Source organism: Myotis myotis, unplaced genomic scaffold (assembly GCF_014108235.1).
Source record: "Myotis myotis isolate mMyoMyo1 unplaced genomic scaffold, mMyoMyo1.p scaffold_m19_p_23, whole genome shotgun sequence".
NCBI classification, from domain to species: Eukaryota; Metazoa; Chordata; class Mammalia; order Chiroptera; family Vespertilionidae; genus Myotis; species Myotis myotis.
Genome location: NW_023416328.1, coordinates 654,581 through 680,786, shown reverse-complemented (window position 1 = coordinate 680,786; position 26,206 = coordinate 654,581). Strand labels below are relative to the sequence as shown.

Sequence of the window (26,206 nt, the reverse complement as noted above, 5' to 3'; positions counted from 1 at the left end):
CTCTGAGCACAAAAGTTTTGCCTAATCTTACAGAATTTTTCAAACCTATGAAAGTAGGAAGAATATTGTAATGCAGTGAACTGTGTACTCATCACACGACATTACATTTAACAAATGGCCAATCTTTTCATTATCCCATATTTGCCCCACATTCCCCCCAGACATCTTATTTCATTTATAAGTACTTAAATATGTATCTCAAAGACATAGGACTCTTTTTTTTTTTTAATATATTTTATTGATTTTTTACAGAGAGGAAGGGAGATGGATAGAGAGTTAGAAACATCGATGGGAGAGAAACATCGATCAGCCGCCTCCTGCACATCTCCTACTGGGGATGTGCCTGCAACCCAGGTACATGCCCTTGACCGGAATCGAACCTGGGACCTTTCAGTGCGCAGGCCGACGCTCTATCCACTGAGCCAAACCGGTTTTGGCAAGACATAGGACTCTTAAAAATATTTTTTTATTGATTTGAGAGGTGGAGAGAGAGATACATCAAGGATGCAAGAATCATCGATCAACTGCCTTCTGCACCATCAGCTGCCTTTTGCATGCCCCACATGGGATCGAGCCATCAACCCGGGCATATGCCCTGACTGGGAACTGAACCATGACCTGGTTCATAGGTTAATGCTCAACCACTGAGCCAGTCCAGCTGGGCATAAGGACTCCTTTTTAACAAAGATACATAAGCCATTATTAGAACAACACATTGCGGACCAATAGTTTTATTGCTAGCTTTACCCAGTGGCCAGATAAATTTCTATTGAACGAGTACAAAAAACGTTTTACATAAATGTTAAAGGCATGCTTTAAAATTACCCATTGCATTTTGAAGTTATATGTTCTTACAAACTAATATCTTTTTGAAGTATGATACTTTGTAAAACACTAATATGAAATGAGAATTCTCATGATCTGTCTGCAATGTGTTAAGTTTTAGTAATTCCTTAATTGTAGCTAATATCCCGATAGCATTTTCTGATTGTTTTTTAAATAGTTTTTATGGTTTATTTCTTGCCATTAGGATCCAAACAAGGTCCACACTAACATTGCATTGTGTTGATATGTTCCAGAAGTCTCATATTCTAAAGTGGTTTCCCCTTCCACTTCATTCCCCTCACCATTTAACATTAACATTCTGCATTATATTTCATCTTCATGATGTCTTCTAACATGTCATTACCCTCTATTTCCTATGAACTGATAGCTTGGTCTTGAGGCTTGATCAGGTCTCAGTTTTTGGCAATGGGTGACGCTCTGTGCATCTCACCAGATGAGGATGTGATGTGATGATTGATCAGTGAGTTCAGCGGCTCTATCCCTTAGGTCTCTCATAAGCTTTTTTTTTTTCCTAAACAGATATAATTCCCTAAATTCTCTTTCTAGTCAATTATCCCAAAGTCAATCACTTTTCTGAAAAATTTTCAACCTAGCTTAGTTTGGCCTGCTCTATAACCTTACATAAATGACATACTGATGCCACTCTTGTTCTGGCTTCTTTCATTTATTTTTATGAACATGCCAGTTTGTTTACCCATTTTCCCACGAATGGCATTAATAAGTCAAAATTCCAGTACCCAAAGGTCACAGCCAGCGGGACTTAGCATTCTTCTCTTCCCTCCACCTAATTCCACCTCCATCTGCCCGCATCTCTCCTGCAGCTCTGAAGGCTGGAGGAGTAGGTTTGATTGAAGTAAAGATCCCCAATGATCAGCGCCCTACAGCTTTAATTGGTTTCACCCATTGTACGAAGATAAGAAACTCGAGCAAGTGCCCAACCCTCGCGTGGGTGCGCTGGGAGAATTGAGTGTGCCCTTCAACACTGGTTTTATCACAGGAACACTCCGCTCAGGCCAGAAAGGACACTGGAACGTGAGCGCGTTGACTTCCGCTTTAAATGTTCCTTCCCGGACACCGTCCAACTTCCCAGCACACAAAGCGCCGGTCGAGCGAATGGGACTTCCGGAAAGTCCCGGAAGTCGCTCCTGCCTGTCAGAAGGCGGTGTTCTCTCTGCAGCAGGGAAGCCCGGAATCCCGCTCGCCGGCGGAGTGGAGCAGGGAGGGCCGAGTCGGGACTGGGGGGCGGGCGGCCGGCCTGGGGCGAGGGTGTCCCGAGGCTGCCGCTGTCTGGCCCGGAGGTGGCCATTCATTCCTGGAGCGCAGCTGAAGCGTGAGGGCCCCTTCCGTGCCCGGCCTTGAAGGAGCCACCCTGCGCTTACCCGGGGCTGTGCCGGCCTTCCGAGAGCGGAGGGCGACCCTCTTCGGACACCCCGCGGCTCAGGTGACCGCGGCCATGGCTTTCCCCCACCGGCCGGACGCCCCAGAGCTGCCTGACTTCTCCATGCTCAAGAGGCTGGCCCGGGACCAGCTCATCTATCTGCTGGAGCAGGTCAGTGCCCGCCGCGCCGGGCCCTCTACTGCGCTCGCCGGACGCGTAGTTCTTCTGTGAATCCCTTGAGCGTGTTCTTGGTCTTGGGTGTTGTCCTTGGAGGCCCAAAAGGAAGTGCTCGGGGCGGAAAACCAGAGAGCCCATGGAAATCACTTTTTCCCATGCTGGCATGGGAGACACCCTAGTGCCAGGCATCACTGGGGTGAAAGGTGGTTAAGACACTTTTTTTTATGTATTTTTTTTCCTTTTTAAAAATTTTATTGATTTTTTACAGAGAGAAAGGGAGAGGGATAAAGAGTTAGAAACATCGATCAGCTGCCTCCTGCATACCCCCCACTGGGGATGTGTCCGAAACCAAGGTACATACATGCCCTTGACCTGAATCGAACCTGGGACCCTTCAGTCTGCAGGCCGCCGCTCTGTCCACTGAGCCAAACCGGTTAGGGCAGGACATCTTTGTTATTAGGGCGCTCACACTCCAGGAGGAGCCCTAGGAAACACAAACCACCCCACACGGGGTATCGCGGTGAATGAGTGACAGCTAGGGTGCCTGAAGCGATCAGAATAAGCCATCGGTTCCAGCTGGAGTGATCTAGGCGTTTCAAGGAGCTGGAATGTGAAAAATAAGCCTATTTTTTCTTGGAGATGGGAGACCATGTTCCCCGCAGGTGATGGGTAGGAGCAAGATGGAGGAACCAGGGAAGGAGGAGGCATGTTCAGGGAAGAGAGTGATCACAAGTTACACAATAGGCAAGAATTTTTCCCCATCTGTGGCATGAAGCAGTTCTTTTTAAAAAAATCTTTATTGTTGAAAGTATTACATATGCCCCCTTTGCTCCCCCATAGACCTCCAGCCCACCCCTGCCCACTGCCCCAGGCACTCACCACCCCACTCCATGTCTCTAGATCCACTCCATCCATCAGTTTATTTTGTTCATTAGATTCCACACATGAGTGAGATCATGGGATATTTGTCTTTCTCTGACTGACTTATTTCACTTAGCGTGATACTCTCCAGGTCCCTCCATGCTGTCTCAAAGGGCAAGAGATCCTTCTTTTTCACTGCTGCGTAGTATCCCATGGTGTAAATGTACCACGGCTTTTCTGTCCACTCGTCTACTGATGGCGCTTGGGCTGTTTCCAGATCTTAGCTATTGTCAATTGAGCTGCTATGAACATAGGGGTGCATCCATTTTTTTCTGATTGGTGTTTCGGGTTTCTTAGGATATATTCCTAGAAGTGGGATCACTGGGTCAAATGGCAGTTCCATACTTAATGTTTTGAGGAAACTCCATACTGTCTTCCATAGTGGCTGCACCAGCCTGCATTCCCACCAGCAGTGCATGAGGGTTCCCTTTTCTCCACATCCTCCCAGCACTTGTCGTTTGTTGATTTGTTGATGGTAGCCATGCATGAAGCAATTCTTGAAGATGATTCTAATAGCCATGTGTGGAGGCGAGTAAATGGCCAACTAGAAGGCCCATTTGGAGACCATAGATCATACTGAGGTAATAAAGGCCCGTACAAAATTAGCGACATGGGGCCCTAGCTGGTTTGCTCAGTGGATAGAGCATCGGCCTGTGGACTAAAGGGTCCCAGGTTCGATTCCAGTCAAGGGCACATGCCTGGGTTGCGGACTCCATCCCCAGTAGGGGGCGTGCAGGAGGCAGCCGATCCATGATTCTCTCTCATCATTGATGTTTCCATTCTCTCCCCCTCTCCCTTCCTCGCTGAAATCAATAAAAAAAATATTTTTAAAAACACAAAAAAACAGAATTAGTGACCTGGGGACTGGAGGGGAATGATGGAATTTTAAGTCATGGTGAGAGAAGATTCAAAGGCTTATTGATGGTGGTAAAGGCTGAGGGAGAAGCAAAGCTGAGTGTGAGATGGTAAACTTGGGGTAACAGGAAAATAATGCTGCCATCATTGTAAATATCACTGTGACATACATAGTTACTTGTTTAATGTCCATATTCCCCACTAGGCTGGAAGGGCCTTGAGGACAGGGAACGTGTCTGTTTTAACACTATCTACCCCGTGAGTGCCTTGCTTGGAGTCAGGCACGTGGCATGGGCTTAATAAATACTTGCTGTATGAACACTGAATGGAAATGAGAAAAAAAAAGAATTAGAGCCTGGCCAGCGTGGCTCAGTGGTTGAGTGTCGACCTATGAACCAGGAGGTCACAGGTCGATTCCCAATCCGGGCACATGACTGGGTTGCCAGCTCGATCCCCAGTGGGGGGCGTGCAGGAGGCAGCCGATCCATGATTCTCTCTCATCATTGATGTCCCTCTCTCTCTATCCCTTTCCCTTCTTCTCTGAAATAAAATTTAAAAAATATTTTTTAAACAAAGGAATTAGAAAGAGGAACAGGTTTGGTGGGGGGAAAGCTCGTTAGTTTGGGTTTGGATAGGGTGAAGGTAAGACGCTGGTGGGAAATACTGCTGGTAACGTCCAGCAGATGGAAATGTAGAGCTGCAGCCGGGAGGCAGATGGGGACTTGAGAGAAACTCAGGGGATTTGGGGCCATATTTTACTTCTTTTTTACGTGCCCTGACTTGCACATGAAAGTTACTCTCAACAAATGTCAGGAATTGAAGAGATGCTATTGTTAAAGCCACTAGCTCAGGTGAGAGCCACATCAAAGAGCAAATGAGACCAAGGAGAGAAACTTGTAAACGCAGTGTCGGTGGGGACGAGTGGCCACAAGACAACTCAACACGGCCCCCGTGGGTTTCAGTGCTCCAGTATCCTCCTCTAACTAGCTTCTAGTGTCTTTTTTAATATATTTTTATTGCTTTCATAGATGAAGGGAGAGGGAATAGAGACATAGAAACATCAATGATGAGAGAGAATCATGGATCGGCTGCCTCCTGCACACCCTCTCCTGGGGATCAAGCCCAGAACCCGGGCATGTGCCCTTGACCGGAATCGAACCTGGGACCTTTTAGTCCGCAGGGTGACGCTCTATCCGTTGAGCCAAACCGGTAGGGTGCTTCTTGGGTCTTAATGCTTCTTAATGGGCGTTGCTATTCAGGTGAACCTCCTTCCCCTCTCACACTTAACTGAATAAGTTCCTGAGCCCTATGGATATTTCCTGCCACCTGACTTTTTAATAATAGTGATTATAAAAATACTGCACGTTATAGGAAATGTACAAGATAAAGGAAAGGATAAAGGAAAAAAATCACTATAATCTTGCCATCAGATACAAGCACTGTTAACACTGTTCATTTCTTTCAAGTATTAAAAAAACCCTATTACACATTCCATGTGTCTTTTTAAAAATATATATTTTTTTATTGATTTCAGAGAGGAAGGGAGAGGGAGACAGAAACATCAATGATGAGAGAGAATCATTGATCAGCTGCCTCCTGGGCAACCCAGAATCTGGGCATGTGTCCTGACCAGGAACCGAACTTCGACCTCTTGGTTCATAGGTCGATGCTCAACCGCTGAGCCACACTGGCCGGACTCCATGTGTCTCTTGAATAACGTCTTTTGTTCACACCACCAGCCAGCCGAAAGCAGGTCCTCATTCACTGCCACACGCTTGGGCTGCGAGGACTGTGGCAGCAACCCCATAAGTGGACCCCTTGCCTCCAGTTTTCTCCTGTCTCCAATCCCTTTTATTTATTTTTTATTTTTTTTAATATATTTTATTGATTTTTTACAGAGAGGAAGGGAGAGAGATAGAGAGTTAGAAACATCGATAGGAGAGAAACATCGATCAGCTGCCTCCTGCACACCCCCTACTGGCGATGTGCCCGCAACGCAGGTACATGCCCTTGACCGGAATCGAACCTGGGACCTCTCAGTCCGCAGGCCGACGCTCTATCCACTGAGCCAAACCGGTTTTGGCTCCAATCCCTTTTACCCACAAGTCCCAAGTTCACCTACCTGACATTCCCAGCTGATAGGATGCATCAGTGCACAAAAGTCACACAGACACACACACACACACCCGTCCCCTGCCCCATTCCATAGAGAATCAATTCCAGATTCTCTAACAACTGTTTCAGTCTTGCTTTCCACCCTTCCCCTACATCCGGACTGAAAACCACTGCCCCCTATGTACCTTATGCATCAGCCCACCTGAATTGCTGGCTTTGATCTTGCGGTTCAGCCTGTTCTCTTTCCCCATCCTTTGCTGGATTACCCTCTAACTGAGTCACTGCCACCACCACCCACCCTCCCCACCCCACCCCACCTCCCACACACACTTGTCCAGGCCTCGTTGAGAGGAAGCTTGAAATGGCTTCCCTCGCCCCTGCCACTCAGTGTGACCTCGCCTTCCCTGGCCAGGTGAGGGAGTGTTAGGAGTGGTGATGCCGGAATCAGATACAGGGGTCTGGGGTGGGTGAGTGGGGGATACTAGGGAGAGGACTGCCCTGGGCTAACTCTTCCGTGTTGAACACAGGCAGTTTCTGTAATTAGAAGGAAAATGCTACTTAAAAAGAGATTTGGGCCCTGGTCGGTGTGGCTCAGTGGATAGAGCGTCGGCCTGCAGACCGAAGGGTCCCAAGTTCAGTTCCCATCGAGGGCACGTACTTCGGTTGCAGGCTCCTCCTCGGCCCAGGCCCTGGTCGGGGCGAGTGCAGGAGGCAACCAATCGATGTGTTTCTCTCACATCAGTATTTCTCTCTGTCTCTCCCTCTCTCTTCCACTCTCTCTAAAATCAATGGAAAAATATCCTCGGGTGAGGATTAAAAAAAAGATCCAGATCTGGCAGTTCAAGGGGTTGTGGGGTGTGGGTGGGGTTTGGTTTTGCTTGGCTTCGTCCAGCAGGAGACGGGGGTCATGGGGAGGCTGAGTGGAGGAGGCGGTGGAGAAGCGGGCAGTGACCCAGGACAAGGTCACAGGCCAGCAGGAGGGCTGCGTGACAAGGAATTAACCTTAGAAAGAAGGTGAAATATTTTTCTGCTGGTGCAGAAAATGAGAAGACGAAATAGGTGCGTATATAGAGAAATGTCAGCTATTGATATGATGTCAACAGTAAGCCAGGCGCCGGGGTAGATGATGTCTGGCGCCCTTCCAGCTCCGAGACTGGGGTTCTGGTAGACGTGTGGCCGCGTGAGCTGTCAGCGCGGGAGTGTGTGTGACCTCGGACTGACCCAGGATGCTACTTACTGTGTGTCTTCAGCTTCCAGGAAAAAAGGACTTGTTCATTGAGGCCGATCTCATGAGCCCTTTGGATCGAATCGCCAGCGTCTCCATCCTAAAGGTACCTGCCCTTTCCTCCAGGCAGATTCTTTCCTCATTAAGCAGTTTTTCTTTCTTTTTTTAAATATATTTTTTATTGATCTCAGAGAGGAAGGAGAGGGAGGGAGAGATAGAAACATCAATGATGAGAGAGAATCATCAATCGGCTGCCTCCCGTAAGTCCCCCTCTGAGGATCGAGCCCACAACCCGGGCATGTGTCCGGACCAGAAATCGAACCCTGACCTCCTGGTTCCTAGGTCGATGTTCAACCACTGAGCCACGCCTGTCTGGCCAGTTTTTCTTTTTTCTTTTTTTTAAAATATATTTTATTGATTTTTCACAGAGAGGAAGAGAGAGAGATAGAAAGTTAGAAACATCGATGAGAGAGAAACATTGATCAGCTGCCTCCTGCACATCTCCCACTGGGGATGTGCCTGCAACCCAGGTACATGCCCTTGACCGGAATCGAACCTGGGACCTTTCAGTCCGCAGGCCGATGCTCTATCCACTGAGCCAAACCGGTTTCAGCATCTTTTGATGAACAGTACACATTATTAAAGAGCGACTACCGTTGTAGGGTAAATAGAGGGTAGCTGGAATGGATGCTATTGTCTGTTGTTTTTGAATTGTCTTATTTTTGGTTTTTCTGTTGACAGTTTGGGGAAGGTTCGGTGAATGGTTGTCAGGGAGGCAGTTTGATCCCCAGAATTAGCTTGACTAGGTGCCCACGTCCCTGCTTTTGGGTCATGCTGTGGGTTTCCAAGCACTCTGTGTCCCTTGTCTTGTTGGCTTCTCTCGGCAGCAACACGAAGTAGACAAGCTGTACAAGGTGGAGAACAAGCCAGTCCTGAGCTCCAGTGAACAGTGAGTGTCTGGGGCGTCCGGCTCGCCTCCAAGCCGGGGGATGTCCCTGCACTTTGCCCCTGATGCGTCCGTGGCTGGGATCTGGCAGCATGATGCTTGTGATACGGTTCCCCTCCCTGCCCTTGGACAGTTGCATGAGAGGTTATGCTTTAGCCCCTTGTCCCGTCTTCCTTTCTGCGGTTTCTTCCTCCCTTGTCCTCTTCTCTCTCATCCAGTCTGATTGATGAAGCTTTCAAAACTATTTTCTTTGCCCAGCTGGTGTGGCTCAGTGGTTGAGCGTCGACCTATGAACCAGGAGGTCACGGTTCGATTCCCAGTCAGGGCACATGCCTGGGTTTTGGGCTCGATCTCCAGTAGGGGGCGTGCAGGAGGCAGGAGGCAGCTGATCAGTGATTCTCTCGCATCATTGATGTTTCTCTCTCTCTCTCTCCCACTCTCTTCCTCTCTGAAATCAATAAAAATACATTTTAAAAAAATAAATATTTTTCACCGTGCTCTTCTCAAGAACCACCAAGTCTTCTCTTACCGAGTCAAGTGCAGATTGCTCATGGTGGAAGCCGAGGGAATCCTCAGTTGGGCCTCGCACTGCCTTGGCAGCCTGGTCTCTCACGGGGCCCTCAAGCCTCCGCTGGACACATGCTTTCACATGCTTCCCAGCTACATGCGTGTGGCATTCCCCTTCTGGCCACTCCATTCACTCTGCCTTGAAATTCCCTCCTGTCCTCACTGCTCCTGTAAGACATACCCTCAGACCCCAGTGCCACCTCCTCCATGAAGCCTTCCCCCTCTGGATCTCCAGGGTGTTTTTAGTATCTGTCACACACTGCCTGTTGTCTGCTTTTTGTTTTTCTTTTCTTTTCTCTTTTAGTTAAATCCTCATCAGAACATATTTTTTCCATTGCTTTTTCAGAGAGAGTGGAAAGGAGGGAGGGAAGGACAGAGAGACAGAGGAGAGAGAGAGTAAAACATCCATGTGAGAGAGACACATCGATTGGTTGCCTCCTTGCATGAGCCCTGACCGGGGCCTAGGATCGAACCGGCAACCTGGGTACATGCCCTTGACCGGGAATCGAACCCGAGACGCTTCGGTGCCTGGGCCGACACTCTAACCACCGAGCAACACCAGCCAGGACTGTTTTTCTTTTTAATACTTTTCAATCTTAAGTAATATACACCCTCCCTTAGAGGAAAAATTCTGGGTACATGGAGAATACATCCAAGTTAGAAAAACATTTTATTTATTTATTTATTTATTTATTTTTAATATATATTTTTATTAATTTCAGAGAAGAAGGAAGAGGGAGAGACAGAAACAACAATGATGAGAGGGAATCACTGATCCAGCGCCTCCTGCATGCCCCCCACTGGAGATCAAGCTTGCCACCCGGGCATGTGCCCTTGACCAGAATCAAACCCAGGACTTTTCAGTCCATAGGCCAACGCTCTATCCCCTGAGCCAAACCAGCTAGGGCTAGCAAAACATTTTATATACCTTCTTGTATTTTTAAAAAATATGTTTTTATTGATTTCAGAGAGGAAGGGAGAGAGAGAGAGAGAAACATCAATGATGAGAGAGAATCATTGACGGGCTGCCTCCTGCCCGCCCCACACTGAGGATCGAGCCTGCACCCCAGGCAGGTGCCCTGACCAGCAATCGAACTGTGACCTCCAGGTTCCTAGGTCGATGCTCAACCACTGAGCCATGCTGTCCAGACAAGTTTCTGTATTGTTTTTAAACACGTGTCTGGTACTTTATACATGTGTGCATATTATTTCGCCTGACAGATTGTAAATTATTTGAGAACAGGAGCTCCGGGTACCCCAGAGGGGCCACATGCTGGGCACAGTGTCCCTGCTGTCGGGAGGGGAGTCCGTGGTCAGAGCAGGCCCGGCTGTGGCGAGGCTGGGAACGGTCGGCCGGGCGAGAGGAGCAGATGGTGAAAGAGTGGGGTGCTGTTTCAGTTTCTTCGGGTGGTGCTGTCTGTCGCCAACCTCATGACTTCCCTTCGCTGAGTTTCTCCCCTTTTTCTCCCATAGATTGTGTTTCTTGGTCAGACCCCGCATCAAGAACATGCGATACATAGCCAGTGAGTATGGCGTGGTGCGCCGTGTCACTAAGACCTGGGGGCGGGGGGTGAGATCTAAGGGCCTCGGCCACAGGGACGCTTTCATAAGCGAAGAGGCACTGGGGTTGGCCATGCCACGTTGAGGACAACTGCTCCTGTGGACACAGACAGTGGGGAGGTGAGAGCCTGTGCTGGGGGGCAGGAGCAGGTGGGGAGAGGTCAATGGGGGGAAAGGAAACATGTAATACTTCTAACAATAAAGAATTTTAAAAAAAGGAGCCCTAGTGGGTGTGGCTCAGTGGATAGAGCCCCGGCCCGCCGACTGAAGGGTCCCAGGTTCGAATCCGGTCAAGGGACATGTCTGAGTTACGGGGTCCATCCCCAGTAGGGGGCGTGCAGGAGGCAGCCGGTCAATGACTCTCTCTCATCATTGATGTTTGTTTCCCTCTCTTTCCCTTCCTCTCTCAAATCAATAAAAATATATTTTAAAAATATATATATATAAATAAATAAATAAAAGGGTAACTGCTACCTTGCTTCTCACCTGACACGTGGCCCACGGCTTTCTGGGTTGCATTCCCTCTGCCTGCAGATCTCGTCAATGCTGACAAGTTGGCCGGCCGAACGCGAAAATACAAAGTGATCTTCAGCCCTCAGAAGGTGAGTTTGGGTCCCGATGGCAGTGGCGTCAGGCAGGACAGGGTTCGGGCGGGGAAGGGGCCAGGGGCCCACAGCTCCAGCTCCCTGAAAGCAGATGTGTGATGACGACCACCTGCTGCTGCCTCGTTAGTGTAGGCCTGATTGTGTAGCAGGGGGTCTGTGGGCAAGCCGCCCCGAGTACAGATGGTGGGATGTGAGAGCCGGCCTCTGCATGGCCCTTCCGTGACAGCTGCGGCCCCTTCTCCTTTGCAGAGCTCTTCCAGGGAACAAAGAGTTGGGCTCCGTGATTCCAGTGCCCTTCCTTTCTTCCTTCCTTCCTTCCTTCCTTCCTTCCTTCCTTCCTTCCTTCCTTCCTTCCTTCCTTCCTTTCTTTCTTTCTTTCTTTCTTTCTTTTAATATATTACTATTGATTTCAGAGAGGAAGGGGGAGGGAGAGAAAGAGAGAAACATCAACGATGAGAGAGAATCATGGATCGGCTGCCTCCTGCACACCCCACACTGGGGATGAGCCCGCAACCCCGGCATGTGCCCTTGACCGGGAATCGAACCGTGACCTCCTGGTTCATAGGTCGACGCTCAACCACTGAGCCATGTCGGCTGGGCCCGGTGCCCTTTCTAGATCCAAGCGTCTGGGTTCTCTTTACTGGGTCAGTCAGTGTTGTCCTGTCAGTGATCCTGGAGGAACTCCAAGGATGGAAAGAAGAGAGCAGGGGTGTTTGCTAACCGGCTTCCTTTTCTCTTTCAGTTTTATGCCTGTGAGATGGTGCTTGAGGAAGAGGGGATCTATGGAGGTGAGAGGAGATGAGAGAGTGGAAAGGGCTGCATATGCAGAAGGAACAGTGTCCTCCCCCGCCCCGACCCCTCCCCTCCCCTCCTGTCTCATTCCTGCTGGCCCAGCGGGAGGAGAGGTGCCTGAGCATGGAAGCAGGGGGACGGTGGGAGAGGATGCAAGGGCTTATCGCTGCTAACCGCCAACTGCTCTGTCCTTACCTCCCAAGACTCCCACAGGGAAATACTGTGCCTTCCCTCCCTGTGTATCGCTCACTGCGTTCTCCACGCAACACCCACCTGCGGGCAGCACCCCCTCAGGCGCCTCCAGTGGCCAGGAGAAAGCCCGGGTCCTCCCGCGGCCTCCCGCCTCTGCCACCTGGTCCCTTCCCGGCCCCTTGCCTGTCACATGCGCTTCCTTTCTCCTGACTCACTGCCCTCCTGCCATGGGGACGTCACACTTCTCCTGTTGCCCAGAATATTCCCCACCCTACACTCTGCACCGCCCACATCTTATTTACAGTCGCAGCCTAAAAGTCACTGCTTTAGGGAAGTCTGTCCTGCACCCCGGTGTGAGGTTAGACCCTGAGGTGTTTGTGCTCATGGATGGGTTGGGGCACAACTGTAATTAGATCTGCCTGGTGCGTGTCTCGCCCACTAGGCCAGCGGTTCTCAACCTGTGGGTCGCGACTCCTTTGGCGGTCAAACGACCCTTTCACGGGGGTCGCCTAAGACCATCCTGCATATCAGATATTTACGTGACGATTCATAACAGTAGTAACATTACGGCTCTGAAGTAGCCACGAAAATAATTTTATGGTTGGGTCACAACATGAGGAACTGTATTTAAAGGGCCAGAAGGTTGAGAACCACTGCACTAGACTGTAAGGGTCTCCCCAGGACACTGGGCACATTCATTCTCTTCCCCACTGTGTACCCCAGTGCCTGCACGCCTGCCATTCCATTGGTATTTGCCGAGTCAGGAATGAATGTTTCCTTATAATGAAAACACAGCCCTTGTCACATCGTATGACAGGCCGTCGTGTACACGCCTCCTTTTGTCACCAGCTCTGAGCTCCTCGGGGGTCAGGCTGTGTCTTGCTTGCGTTTTGAGCTCCGCGCTCAGCGCAGTGCAGGCCTGGGGAGGCGCCCAGACGTCTCTAGGCAACCGGTGGGCCTTCCCCTGAAGGGGGAGCCCCGGGCCTTCTGCGGGGAGGCTGATGTCTCTGTCCCCACAGATGTGAGCTGCGACGAATGGGCCTTCTCTTTGCTGCCTCTCGATGTGGATCTGCTGAGCATGGAGCTCCCTGAATTTTTCAGGGACTACTTCCTGGTAAAGGCGGGGCCCTTGGGCGCGGCCTCGACGGCTGGGGACAAACAGGGGACAAACAGGGGTCCAGTGGGCTAGCAATATTGACGCACCTTCATCCAAGTCCCGTAATTTTTTTAAAAATATTTTATTTATGCCAAAACCGGTTTGGCTCAGTGGATAGAGCGTCGGCCTGTGGACTGAAGGGTCCCAGGTTCGATTCCGGTCAAGGGCATGTACCTGGGTTGCGGGCACATCTCCAGTGGGGGATGTGCAGGAGGCAGCTGATCGATGTTTCTCTCTCATCGATGTTTCTGACTCTCTCTCTCCCTTCCTCTCTGTGAAAAATCAATAAAATACATTAAAAAAAATATTTTATTTATTTATTAAATATATTTTTATTGATTTCAGAGGAAGGGAGAGGGAGAGAGAGAGACAGAAACATCAATGATGAGAAAGATCATTGATCGGCTGCCTCCTTCGCCCCAACTGGGGGTCGAGCCCAAAACACAAGCATGTGCCCTTGACCAGAGTTGAACCCGGGACCCTTCCGTCTGCAGGCCGATGCTCTAGCCACTGAGCCGAACTGGCTAGGGCAGTCCCGTCATTTATTATGCATGAGAGTGATTGGGAGATTGAACGCCACTGATTGTGTCCTTTGGGGCCAGTCACAGGAACTCCTTCAAGCATTCCCCGCGCCCTGCCTCTGTCCCCGGGCTCCAGGGCTAGCGCCGTCCTGATGGCTCTGTCCGGCTGACCCCCGTCTTTGTGGCCCCCGTGGTCCCTGCAGGAGGGAGACCAGCGCTGGATCAACACTGTGGCCCAGGCCCTGCACCTCCTCAGCACTCTCTACGGCCCCTTTCCGAACTGCTACGGGATCGGCAGGTGCGCCAAGGTGAGCGCTGGCAGGGCCTGTTGCACCTGCTCTCCCCCACATGGACTGTCCACTGCCCGGGGCGTCGGTGACAGGAGGTATAGTCTCTTCCTTGCTTTCCTTGTGGCAACATAGTTCTCAGAGATGGGAGCTGGTGTGGCTAACAGAGACGCAAGAGCTAGGCAGCCGTGGGCAAACTACGGCCCGCGGGCCGGATCCGGCCCGTTTGAAATGAATAAAACTAAAAAAAAAAAAGACCGTACCCTTTTATGTCATGATGTTTACTTTGAATTTATATTAGTTCACACAAACACTCCATCCATGCTTTTGTTCCGGCCCTCAGGTCCAGTTTAAGAACCCATTGTGGCCCTCGAGTCAAAAAGTTTGCCCACCCCTGAGCTAGGGCCTCTTGGGCAGCATTCCTGAATCTCTCTTTTTTTTTTATTTTTTTAAGTTATTACATATGTATCCTTATCCCCCCATTACCCCCTATCCCCCCCACTCATGCCCTCAACCCCTGTTGTCTGTGTCCATTGGTTGGGCCTATGTGCTTGCATACAAGTCCTTTGGTTGATCTCTCTCCCTTACCACCACCCGCTACCTTCCCTCTGAGGTTTGACGGTCTGATCGATGCTTCTCTGTCTCTGGATCTGTTTTTGCTGAATCTCTTTTTGTTTAAAGTATATTTTTATTGATTTCAGAGAGGAAGGGATAGAAAGAGAGAGAAACATCGATGATGAGAGAGAATCATTGATCGGCTGCCTTCTGCACGCCCCACACTGGGGATCGAGTCCAAAACCCAGGCATGTGCCCTGAATGGGATTGAACCGTGATCTCCTGGTTCATAGGTCGACGCTCAACCACTGAGCCACACCAGCCGGGCAGCATTCCTGAATCTCTTTATCTTTGGAATGGGGATGGACGGGGAGAGATAGGGACAGATGGGGCCAGAGTAGGTAATGTTGTTAATTATTAGCTCCCCTCCTGGGATCAGTAAGTCCCCGGGAAAGGGGTTGGCTTCTGTAGGTGTGGGGCTACGGGAGGGACTTGAACACAAGATTAAGAATGTCTCTCTCCATTATAATCTTTTGAACAATAATAGATACAGAGGCAGAGCTGCCTCAAACAGATTGTCAAACTGCAGCGGGAAGGCCGGGGAGGGTTGGGGGGCAGGAGGTAGGGGGGTAAGAGATCAACCAAAGGACTTGTATGCATGCATATAAGCATAACCAATGGACATAAGACACTGGGGGATAGGGGAGGCTAGGGGACTGTCTAGGGCGGGGGGAAAAAATGGACACATAGGTAATACCCTTTGTAATACTTTAAGCAATAAAATTAAATAAATAAATAAATAAATAAATAAATAAATAAATAAATAAATAATTAAAAAAAACACAAAACAAAAACAAAAAAAGAATGTCTCTCTTTTTTTTAGTTTGTTGATTTGAGAGAGAGAGAAACATCTTTTTGGTACTTCGCTTATTTATGTCTTCATTGGTCGAACCCACAACCTTGGCATATTGGGACGATGCTCTAGCCAGCTGAGCTACCTGGTCAGGGCAAGAATGTCTTGTATTTCTTACAACTGCATGTGAGTCTATACATATCTCAAAATAAGAAAGTATAATTTTGGATCAGTGGTTGAGCATCGACCTATGAACCAGGAAGTTACAGTTCGATTCCCAGTCAGGGCACAGGTCCTGGTTGCAGGCTCGGTCCCCAGTAGGGAGCGTTCAGGAGGCAGCCCATCCATGATTCTCTCTCATCATTGATGTTTCTCTCTTTCTTTCCATCACCCTTCCTCTGCCTGAAATCAATAAAAAATATATATAGTTTTTAAAAGTATAATGAAAACAAAACAAAATTAAGAATTTTTTGGGGGGGAAAAAAAGAATGTCTTGGTCCCTGGCAGATGTCACATGAATTGTGGAGGAACCTGGAGGAGGAGGAGGACAGTGAAACCAAAGGCCGGAAGCCAGAAATTGGCCACATCTTCCTCCTGGACAGAGGTAACTCATGCTGGCACTCCTCTCTCTCTGGGCCCAGAAGCAACGGGAGTGTGATGTGGTGGCACAGACGGGACCCTCAGGCTGGGCGGTGCGTGCAGCATTGGTTGGGGGCCTGGCACCCGGGCCTGGGGAAGGCACTGGCCCTCATACTGAGCGACCTGGGCAGCAGGCTGTGGCAGGGGGCCTCACGGTCAGGGCTCTGGGTTTCAGACGTGGACTTTGTGACGGCACTGTGCTCCCAGGTGGTTTACGAGGGCCTGGTGGACGACACGTTCCGCATCAAGTGTGGTGAGTGGCATCCTGGCGAGATGGAGGGGCCCTCGGCTCCTGGGGCTCCTGCGTGGCACGGGGCTGGCGGGGGGGCACCCAGGCACTGGGAGAACTGCGGCTTCAAATCGTGCGGAGGCCCTTTAATGGCAGTGCTGGGAGGGGCAGGAGAGGGAAGGCCTCGGGGGAGACCCTCATCGCTGTCCCCTTGCTCTCAAAGGGAGCGTCGACTTTGGCCCAGAAGTCACATCCTCTGACAAGAGCCTGAAGGTGCTGCTCAACGCCGAGGACAAGGTGCGGGTGCGGGTGCGGCAGTGGGTCTCCCCGGGCTCTGCTCCCACACGGCAGGGGCACCGCCCTGGCGGGGGAAAGCTGAGTCCACAGGACAGAGGGACCTCCACCAGTTAAGAGCGTACCCCAGGCCCTGGCCGGTTTTGCTCAGTGGATAGAGTGTCGGCCTGCGGACTGCAGGGTTCCAGGTTTGATTCCGGTCAAGGGCACTTGCCTCAGGTGCAGGCTTGATCCCCCACCCGAGGGAGGGTTAGGGCAGTGGTCAGCAAACTGCGGCCTCTTGAGTGTGGCTCTTCCACAAAATATAGTGGGGCCTTGACTTACGAGTTTTTTGAGATACCAGCTGTCTCTTGGCCGATTTAACGAGCTCCTTAATGAGCTCGGTCTCGGAACGAATTAAACTCCTAAGTCAAGGCCCCACTGTACCACGTGCAGGCGCTCACGTACAGTGAGATTGAAACTTCGTGGCCACACTCAAGGGGCCAAAGAGCCGCAGTCTGCCAACCACTGGGTTAGGGCATCTCTCACACATCGATGTTTCTCTTTCTGTCTCTCCTCCTTCCTTTCACTCTCCCTAAAAGTCAATGGAAAAAATACCCTCGAGAGAGGATTAACAAAAAATTCAATTCATTCATTCATTCATTCAAAAGATAACTTTAAAAAAAGTGTGTGCCCCAGGGCACGTAGCAGGCATTGACGTCGCTGCCTGCTGCCGGCTTGGCTCTCCTCTCCCTCTTGCTGGAACCGCTGAGCACCCTTCCTGTGCTGCCGCGACCTTGACGGGAAGGAAGGACCAGGCCCGGCCTGTACAGAGTCCTTCCGTCCTGTTCCCCTCCCAGGTGTTTCATGAGATTCGGAACGAGCACTTCTCCAACGTCTTCGGCTTCCTGAGCCAGAAGGCCCGGAACCTGCAGGCCCAGTACGACGTGAGGCTCCGAGCCCGCCCGTGGTTCTGTTTCCTCCGGGCTTCCCAAGGCTCTGATGCGACGACAGGGTCCCAGGCTTTCTTCCCGGGCCGATGGGGGCCGAGGGAGGCCGGTGGTGACCTTGGGAGGGCCGTGGTGACCTTGGGAGGGCCGTGGTGACCTTGGGACCTGCCCGCAGCGCCGCCGAGGCATGGACATCAAGCAGATGAAGAACTTCGTGTCCCAGGAGCTGAAGGGCCTGAAGCAGGAGCACCGCCTGCTGAGTCTGCGTAGGTCTCGGCTGGGGCCTGGGGGCTGGGGCTGGGGGCTGGGGGCTGGGGGCTGGGGCCTGGGGCCTGGGGGCTGGGGGCTGGGGCCTGGGGGCTGGGGGCTGGGGCTGGGGGCTGGGGCCTGGGGGCTGGGGGCTGGGGGCTGGGGGCTGGGGGCTGGGGGCTGGGGGTTGGGGCTGGGGGCTGGGGCTGGGGAGGGGGATGCGACGGGACATCTGCCTCCGGAGAGGAGATCCCTGTTCACCCGGCAGGTGATGCTCTTGTTTGGTCTAAAGCTGGGGGGGGGGGGGGACGTCCGGCCCGTGGGCCCTCTAAGGCCTGTGAAATCATTTGGTCTGGCCCTGCCCAGGCATTAGGGGTGAGTTAGTTAACTGTTTGACCAGCCAGGGCTAGAGCAGGCTAATATTTAAGTTGATAATTTTGTCTGGCCTGCAAATGATGTTATAAATATCCAGTTGGGCCCTGGCTGGTTTGGCTCAGTGGTATAGAGCGTGGCCTGTGGACTGAAGGGTCCTGGATTCAATTCTGGTCAAGGGCACATGCCCAGGTTGCGGGCTCATCCCCCAGTAGGGGGCGTGCAGGATATTTCTATCTCTCCCTGTCTCTCTCCCTCTCTGAAATCAATAAAAATATCTTTTAAAATAAATAAATAAAAATAAATATCCAAATGGCCCTTGGCAGAAAAACGGTTCCCCACCCCTGGTCTAAAGTGAGAAGTGCTTCTGCCTTGAGGTCTTTGTTCTCCCGGACAATAAAGGGATGTCCTTCTGGAACCAGGAGTGTCAGCTGGCTTTGTCCTCTCTGCAGACATCGGGGCCTGTGAGTCCATCATGAAGAAGAAGACCAAGCAGGACTTCCAGGAGCTCATCAAGACCGAGCATGGTGACTACCGGCCGGCCTGCTCCCAGCCCCGTCCACCCTGGGGAGCTGTGCTCTGGCTCTGCCCAGCCCACACTGGCTGCGTGGAACGCGGGTTCCTGTTAGACGCCTGGGGGCCCCTTATCCCGGATGGAGAAGGAGATGGGGAGACAGACGCCCGTTAGCCTAGACGGCAGCCGCCGCACTGCTCCCGGTAACAGGCTGTCCTCTGGTTACTCGCAGCGCTGCTGGAGGGCTTCAGCATCCGGGACAGCACCAGCTACATCGAGGAGCACATCGACCGGCAGGTGGGCAGCTGCCGGCCAGCGGGCAGGGCGGTGCTTGCGTGGGGCCGGCCTCCGGGAGGAAGGGGAGGGGAGAACGTGCGTTACGAAACTTGAACCTCCGTGGCTGTTCCTTCCTGTGCAGGTGTCGCCCATAGAAAGCCTTCGCCTCATGTGCCTCTTGTCCATCACCGAGAATGGTGAGCCCCCAGCACCGCGATGCCTGGTCAGAACTGTACCAGAGGATAGAAGTCATCGTGAGCGACAGGAGTAAATGTCCTAGCGGACAGGACACTTCCCTGTAATTTTGAAGGATTAATTTTTTTTAAATATATTTTTTTATTGATTTCAGAGAGGAAAGGGAGAGGGAGAGAGTGAGAGAAACATCAATGATGAGAGAGAATCATTGATCAGCTGCCTCCTGGACACCCCCTACTGGGGATCAAGCTGCAACCCAGGAATGTGCCCTTGGCTGGAATCGAACCCAGACCCTTCAGTCTGCAGGCTGATACTCTAGCCATTGAGCTAAACCGGCTAGGGTTCCCTGTAATTTTGTGGATTCTTTCCTCTGTAGAATTAAAGCAGTTTTCCTTTTGAGTGAACATCCCCAGGTCTTAGGGTAAATTAGTGTCCCCACGCTAAGCAGGACTACATGCAAGCCCCCCCTCCCATCCCCCCAAACAAGGGCTGTCACATCTTAGGATCACAAAGGTGTAGAGCGGAGTGACACTTCTCTTTGATGCAGCAGGCCTCCTACCCTCAACAAGGTTTTATAACAAAGATGCAGTCCAGCTGGTGAGTGTGGCTCAGTGGTTGAGCATCGACCTATGAACCGGGAAGTCACAGTTCCATTCCCGGTCAGGGCACATACCTTGGTTGCGGGCTTGATCCCCAGTGTGGGGCGTGCGGGAGGCAGCTGATCGATGATTCTCTGTCATCATTGATGTTTCTATCCCTCCCTCCCCCTTTTCTGAAATCAATAAAAATATCCTATATATAATAAAAGGTTAATATGCAGATTGTCCTCTCGGGAGTCAGAGCAGGATACTGGGAGTTCGATCGCTCCCTATGACGTGTGCTGACCACCAGGCAGCAGCGCAGAACATGGGGGCGACCAGCGGCATCAGCTGGGTGCTGAGGGAGTGAGGGGAGGAGGAGGCAGGGAGGCCGGGAGGCGGTGAACCTGATCGACCCTGATCACCGGCCAGGCCTAGGGACCCTACCCATGCATGAATTTCGTGCACCAGGCCTCTAGTATTAAATTTTAAAAAAAGATGCAATCCAGCCTAACCGGTTTGGCTCAGTGGATAGAGTGTCGGCCTGGGGACTGAAAGGTCCCAGGTGCGATTCTGGTCAAGGGCATGTGCCTTGGTTGCGGGCACATCCCCAGTGGGAGGTGTGCAAAAGGCAGCTGATTGATGTTTCTCTTTCATCAATGTTTCTAACTCTCTATCCCTCTCTCTTCCTCTCTGTAAAAAATCAATAAAATATATTTTTAAAAAAAGAGAAAAAAATAAAAAAGATGCAATCCAGGAAGAAGAGACAGCCAACCAATTTCATAAACATTTCCCAAAGCCCAACTCTGCAACCTTTAATGGCACCTTGTTTTTCCTGTTGAAGGCTTCCAACTGGTGAATATTCCTGAAGGGAGCTCTCTCCCCAGAGAAGGGCTTTGCTGATTCTGAGGCCCCTTTATGGTGATCAGAAGCCCATTTCTCCTTAACTCAGTGGAGAACCGCATCGAAGACTGGCCTTGGAACCACGTGACCCCTTCCTGCTCCTCAACAGCTGTAGGAGGGGCCCCTAGTACTGGCCCATAGCCAGGGAGAGATGCCCGGAAGTCCCGCCTCCTCCTCCTGCTGCCTCCCACCTCATGCCCGCCACAGTTAGCATTCGTTTCAGTGACCCTTCCCAGACCCCGTGACTCGGGGCGCTTCCTTGCCTCTCCGATCCAGGCTTTGTCTTCCAGTGAGCAAGCTTACATCGAAGAGTCAGTTTAGAATCATCTGTGGAGGGGGCAAGGTTATCATCGTTTACTGAATCATTCCTCCTGGTTCAGGCTTTCTTGCGGGAAGAGGGTTGGTTGGTTGGTTGGTTTGGCTGTATGTTTTAGGACACCTTAACTGGCTCACAAACCTTTCTTGTCTTCCCTTATCCTCAGGTTTGATCCCCAAGGATTACCGATCCCTGAAGACACAGTATCTGCAGGTAAGGCCAGAAGAATGTCTTTTTAAATGTGTCGATTTTAGCAAGAGAGGAGTGGGGGAGCGGGTGGGAGAGAAAGACAAAGACAAACATCGATTTGTTGGTTCGCTTATTTATGCATCCACTGGTTGCTTCTTGTATGTGTCCTGAGCGGGATCGAACCCACAACCTTGATGTATTGGATGACACTAACCAATAGCCACCCAGCCAGGGCTTCAAAAGAATGTCTTTGTCAGGGAACTTTATGGAGGGGGCTCATTGAACATTTAAAAAAAAAAAAAAAAAAAAAAAAATATATATATATATATATATACACACACACACACACATACTAGAGGCCCGTTGCACGAAGAGATTCGTGCAATAGGCCTTCCCTTCCCCTGGCTGCCGGCACCGGTTTTCCTCTGGCACCTGGGACCCAGGCCTTCGCTCCAGCCAGAGCCTTCCATCTTCACAGCTCCAGCTGGAGCCTTCAGTCTTTGCTCCGCCGGTTCGCACCTATGTATGCAAATTAACTGCCATCTTAGTTGGGTTAATTTGCCTACTCTCCTGATTGGCTGGTGAGTGTAGCAGAGGGAAGGTCAATTTACATGTTTGTCTATTATTAGGTAAGATATTTTAAAAATATATTTTATTGATTTTTTACAGAGAGGAAGGGAGAGGGATAGAGAATTAGAAACAACAATGAGAGAGAAACATCGATCAGCTGCCTCCTGCACACTCCCTACTGGGGATGTGCCCGCAACCAAGGTACATGCCCTTGACCGGAATCGAACCTGGGACCCTTCAGTCCGCAGGCCAACGCTCTATCCACTGAGCCAAACCAGTCAGGGCAAAATATATTTTTATTGATTTCAGAGAGGAAGGGAGAGGGAGAGGGAGAGTTAGAAACATCAGTGATGAGAGAGAATCATCGTTCGGTTGCCACCTGCTACTGGGAATTGAGCCCGCAACCCAGGCATGTACCCTTGACCGGAATCGAACCTGGGACCTTTCAGTCCTCGGGCTGACGCTCTGTCCACTGAGCCAAACCGGCTAGGGCTCATTGGACATTTTTGAAAGAGGCAAAAGTAGAAACGGCCCCTTTCCTGTCCCTGTCCCCATCTGTCTCCATCTGGCCTCCCTCTCCGAGGTTCTCCGGATAGTCAGTCACCTTTCAGCAGACACCCTTCCCACTCCCGTTTCTCACGGTGCTGGCCGGTGCCAGGAACACTGAACAATTCAGCTATTGGGCCCGGGGCTGAGTTCTCGCCCCCACTCTCCCTCACTTTAGCACCTTGTGAGGCATTGACAAGCTTCCTTCCAGGTCTTTCTGTCACGTCGTATCTCATCTGTGAAGCCTCCCCCACCATCCCCTACCAGTAGCTTTCTCTGGGCTTTAAGAGTTTCATGTTGCTTTTCTTCTGGGTTTGGTTCTTTCTGATAAGAAAACCTTTCGCACGAACAAGTATGAGCTCCTTAAGGCATAGACTGCGCAACCCTCCCATCCCTCTCCTCCCCCGCCTCCCCCTCCTCCCCCGCCTCCCCCTCCTCCCTCTCCTCCCTCTCCTCCCCCTCCTCCCCCTCCTCCCCCGCCTCCCCCTCCTCCCCCTCCTCCCCCGCCTCCCCCTCCTCCCCCGCCTCCCCCTCCTCCCCCGCCTCCCCCTCCTCCCCCTCCTCCCTTCCTCCCTCTCCTCCCTTCCTCCTTCGCCTCGCCTCCATGCCACCAAACTGTGCTAGACCCCTGCTGGGCGCTCAGTAAAGACTCGCCTGCCTTTCCTGCAGAGCTATGGCCCCGAGCACCTGCTGACCTTCTCCAACCTGCGGCGCGCGGGGCTCCTGACGGAGCAGGCCCCCGGGGACACCCTCACCGCTGTGGAGAGCAAAGTGAGCAAGCTGGTGACAGACAAGGCTGCAGGTGAGCTCGGAGCACAGGGAGCCCGACCCTCCACTCTGCACAGGCAGCACCGGGAGGGAGACGAGCGGCAAGCACAGCGCGATTCCTACTGTTACTGTCATTACCGCCACTTCCGCTAGGGGGAGCGCTTCCCGGTTATTGGACACTCACCGCGTGCTAAGCCCTCTAGATACGGTTTCTCATTTAGTCCTCACGAAGGTTAGTTTTATCTCCATTTTACAGATGAGGAAACCGAGGCTGAGAGGATAAGTGACTTGTCTAAGTTCCCTCAGGTAGTAAGTCACCTTGGACCCCAGGTCACTGTGCCCCCACAGCCTGTACACTTACATGTTGGCCCTGTAGGTGGCAGTTAGTACAGAGCTGGCACCCTGTAGGAGGAGGAAGAGGGGTGGGGAGAGGGTGGTGAACGTCTCATCAGGTCCAGGGAATTATGGGTGAACAGCTGAGAGATGTGATGGGGCCGGCTACTTGACAAGAGGCGGGCCTGTCGTTTCCGGAATGGAATCCTATGTGACAGTTTCATGAATCCGTTGACCTTAGATAAAACCCAGCACAGATTTCTTCCCCAGGAAAGATCACTGATGCCTTCAGCTCTCTGGCCAAGAGGAGCAATTTTCGTGCCATCAGCAAGAAGCTGAATTTGGTATGTGGAGCAGGGATGAATAGGGGTGGGGGGGTGCCGGTTCGGTCCTTGGTGGAGTACTTTGAGTCCGCAAAAACCTTTGCATCTTTTGTTTCTATCAAGATCCTACCACCCTGGCCGGTTTGGTTCAGTGGTTAGAGTGTGGGCATGCGGACCGAAGGGCCATGGGTTCTATTCCCGGTTAAGGGCACGTACCTTGGTTGCAGGCTTCTCTCCGGCCCGCATCAGGGATTGTGTGAGAGGCAACCAATCAATGTGTCTCTCACATGGATGTTTCTCTCTCTCCCCCTCCCACTCTCTCTAAAAATCAATGGGAAAATATCCTCGGGTGAGGATTACAAAACAAGATTCTATCTTTCATAGAGTGATAGCATGGGCGTCATGTACCGATGAGATAAGGCACACAGATTCATTCTGTTAGGAAACGTGTAGCAAGCACCTGAGATGGCTAAGTGCTGCTTCAGTGACAAACAGGTCCCATGTCACCGAGGCGTCGGCGAGGGGTCCCTTCCCTCCTGCACTTCCCAGGGAGCGTGGGAGCTCAGTCAAGAAAATCGGTGGGTGCTGAACAGCAGCCGGAATCTTGTTTGGACTCTTCTTTTCAGGCCGTGGCTGCTTCTCCCTTTAGTTGAAGGAAGAACCGTTCTTGGGGACCCGCCACTTCTCTCTGACACTGTGAACGACCGGAGAGCTGAGTTGTCACTTGCTTTGCCCTCTAGATCCCGCGTGTGGATGGCGAGTACGATCTGAAGGTGCCACGCGACATGGCGTATGTCTTCAGTGGCGCTTATGTGCCCCTCAGCTGCCGCGTCATTGAGCAGGTGAGAACACGTGACCCTCGCTCCCACGCGTGTCTCTCTCTGCTTTTTCCTGGGCCCTGGTCTGACCCAAGTTTATACTGCCCCGCTAACTAGCAAGAAATGGGATGGTTGGGCTGCCACGACCTTCCTTTTCTAAACCCCATCCTGTTGCCCCACCTGGTTTGGCTCAGTGAATAGAGCGTTGGCCTGCGGACAGAAGGGTTCTGGGTTCAATTCCAGTCAAGGGCACATGCCCAGGTGTGCAGGAGGCAGCCGATCCATGATTCTCTCTCATCACGGATGTTTCTCTCTCTCTCTCCCTCTCCCTTCCTCTCTGAAATCAGTAAAAATATTTAAAAAATAAATAATAAGCCCCACCCTGTCTTAGATATGAAACTCACTCTCGTGCCCCCCCAGGTGCTGGAGCGGCGGAGCTGGCAGGGCCTGGACGAGGTGCTGCGGCTGCTCAACTGCAGCGAGCTGGCCTTCACAGGTGCGTGGCCTTGGCAGCGGGGCCGGCGGGCCAGAGGCGGCTGGACGCATCCCCGGTGCCAGCGTGCCAGGCAAGGGCTGAGTCTGGCCCTGGCTGGTTTGGCTCAGTGGCTAGAGCGTCGGCCTACAGACCCAAGGGTCCTGGGTTCGATTCCGGTCAAGGGCACGTACCTCAGTTGTAGGCTCCTCCCTGGCCCGGGCCCTGGTCGGGGCTCATGCAGGAGGCAACCAATCGGTGTGTTTTTCTCGGTCTTTCCCTCTCTCTTCCCATCTCCCTAAAAATCAATGGGAAAATATCCTCACGTGAGGATTAAACCAAAAAAGAAAGAGCCGCGTCTGGTCTGCTCTCCACAGGCGGGACCAAGGATGACAAGGCTCCCAGCGAGTCCCTGCGCCTCATCCTGGTGGTGTTCCTGGGGGGCTGCACCTTCTCCGAGATCTCAGCCCTGCGGTTCCTGGGCAGAGAGAAAGGTGAGCGAGGGCGGAAGGGTGACAGCCGGTCCGCGGGCGGGCTCTGGGCTGCAAAGGGCAGCACTCGAGAAGGTCCTCTGCTGCCCTCTGGGTACCACTGGCTGTGGGCTGGAGAGCAGGAGCCCAGCTCCAGGGCGTGGCCAGTCACTGCCCCCGAGCGTGGCACCGATGCCTCTGCGCCCGTGAACTGGTTCTTGGACCCAGCCCGGGCTGTGGAGGGGCTCTAGGTAGCGGGGCCAGTGACGGGAGCCACTGATCTGCTGGGACTCACCTGGCTGGTGCTTTTGGCTCCTCAGGGTTCAGGTTCATTTTCCTGACGACAGCAGTCACCAACAGCGCTCGCCTCATGGAGGCCATGAGCGAGGTGAAAGCCTGAAGCTGCCCCTGGATGCGCTCCCCAGGGGCTGCAGGAGGGGGTGCAGCTGCCGACTCCAGGCCCCCCCCCCGCCAGCCACCCTGCTCCAGGCTGGGGAACCGGACTTGTTTGGGATTTAGGGGACACATCAGAGGAGGGAGTCCCCTGCCCAAGGATGTTTTCCTGTTTTGGTTATGAAGTACAGCCCATGCTGAGAAGACATGGAGGAGGAGGATCTTTTGCTACATCCTGTTTGAGTCTCATTGTAAATAAAGCCTCTATGTTCAATGTCA

At 51.9% G+C, this 26,206-nt stretch overlaps 1 protein-coding gene across 11 annotated transcripts; it reads left to right on the top strand.

Annotated features, from left to right (window-relative positions):
• The first annotated feature begins 1,971 nt into the window (after positions 1–1,971).
• On the top strand, positions 1,972–26,206 carry VPS33B (VPS33B late endosome and lysosome associated). Of its 11 annotated transcripts, none has more exons than XM_036355740.1 (24): positions 1,973–2,395; positions 7,543–7,623; positions 8,405–8,466; positions 10,274–10,411; positions 10,504–10,553; positions 11,125–11,192; positions 11,938–11,983; positions 13,199–13,293; positions 14,060–14,164; positions 16,059–16,155; positions 16,366–16,443; positions 16,643–16,716; positions 17,553–17,639; positions 17,818–17,908; positions 18,716–18,790; positions 19,010–19,074; positions 19,196–19,250; positions 21,212–21,252; positions 23,014–23,152; positions 23,722–23,795; positions 24,515–24,616; positions 25,013–25,088; positions 25,442–25,558; positions 25,855–26,206. In XM_036355740.1, exons 1-24 carry the CDS (start codon positions 2,300–2,302, stop codon positions 25,932–25,934), a joined length of 1,992 nt encoding a protein of 663 aa, XP_036211633.1. In that variant the 5' UTR covers positions 1,973–2,299; the 3' UTR covers positions 25,935–26,206. The 11 variants fall into 11 exon arrangements, 10 of the variants coding, with proteins under 10 accessions (XP_036211638.1, XP_036211633.1, XP_036211637.1 ...); XM_036355739.1 differs by having other exon boundaries at positions 1,974–2,395; positions 21,212–21,258; positions 23,020–23,152; XM_036355742.1 differs by lacking the exon at positions 10,274–10,411 and having other exon boundaries at positions 1,976–2,395; positions 21,212–21,258; positions 23,020–23,152.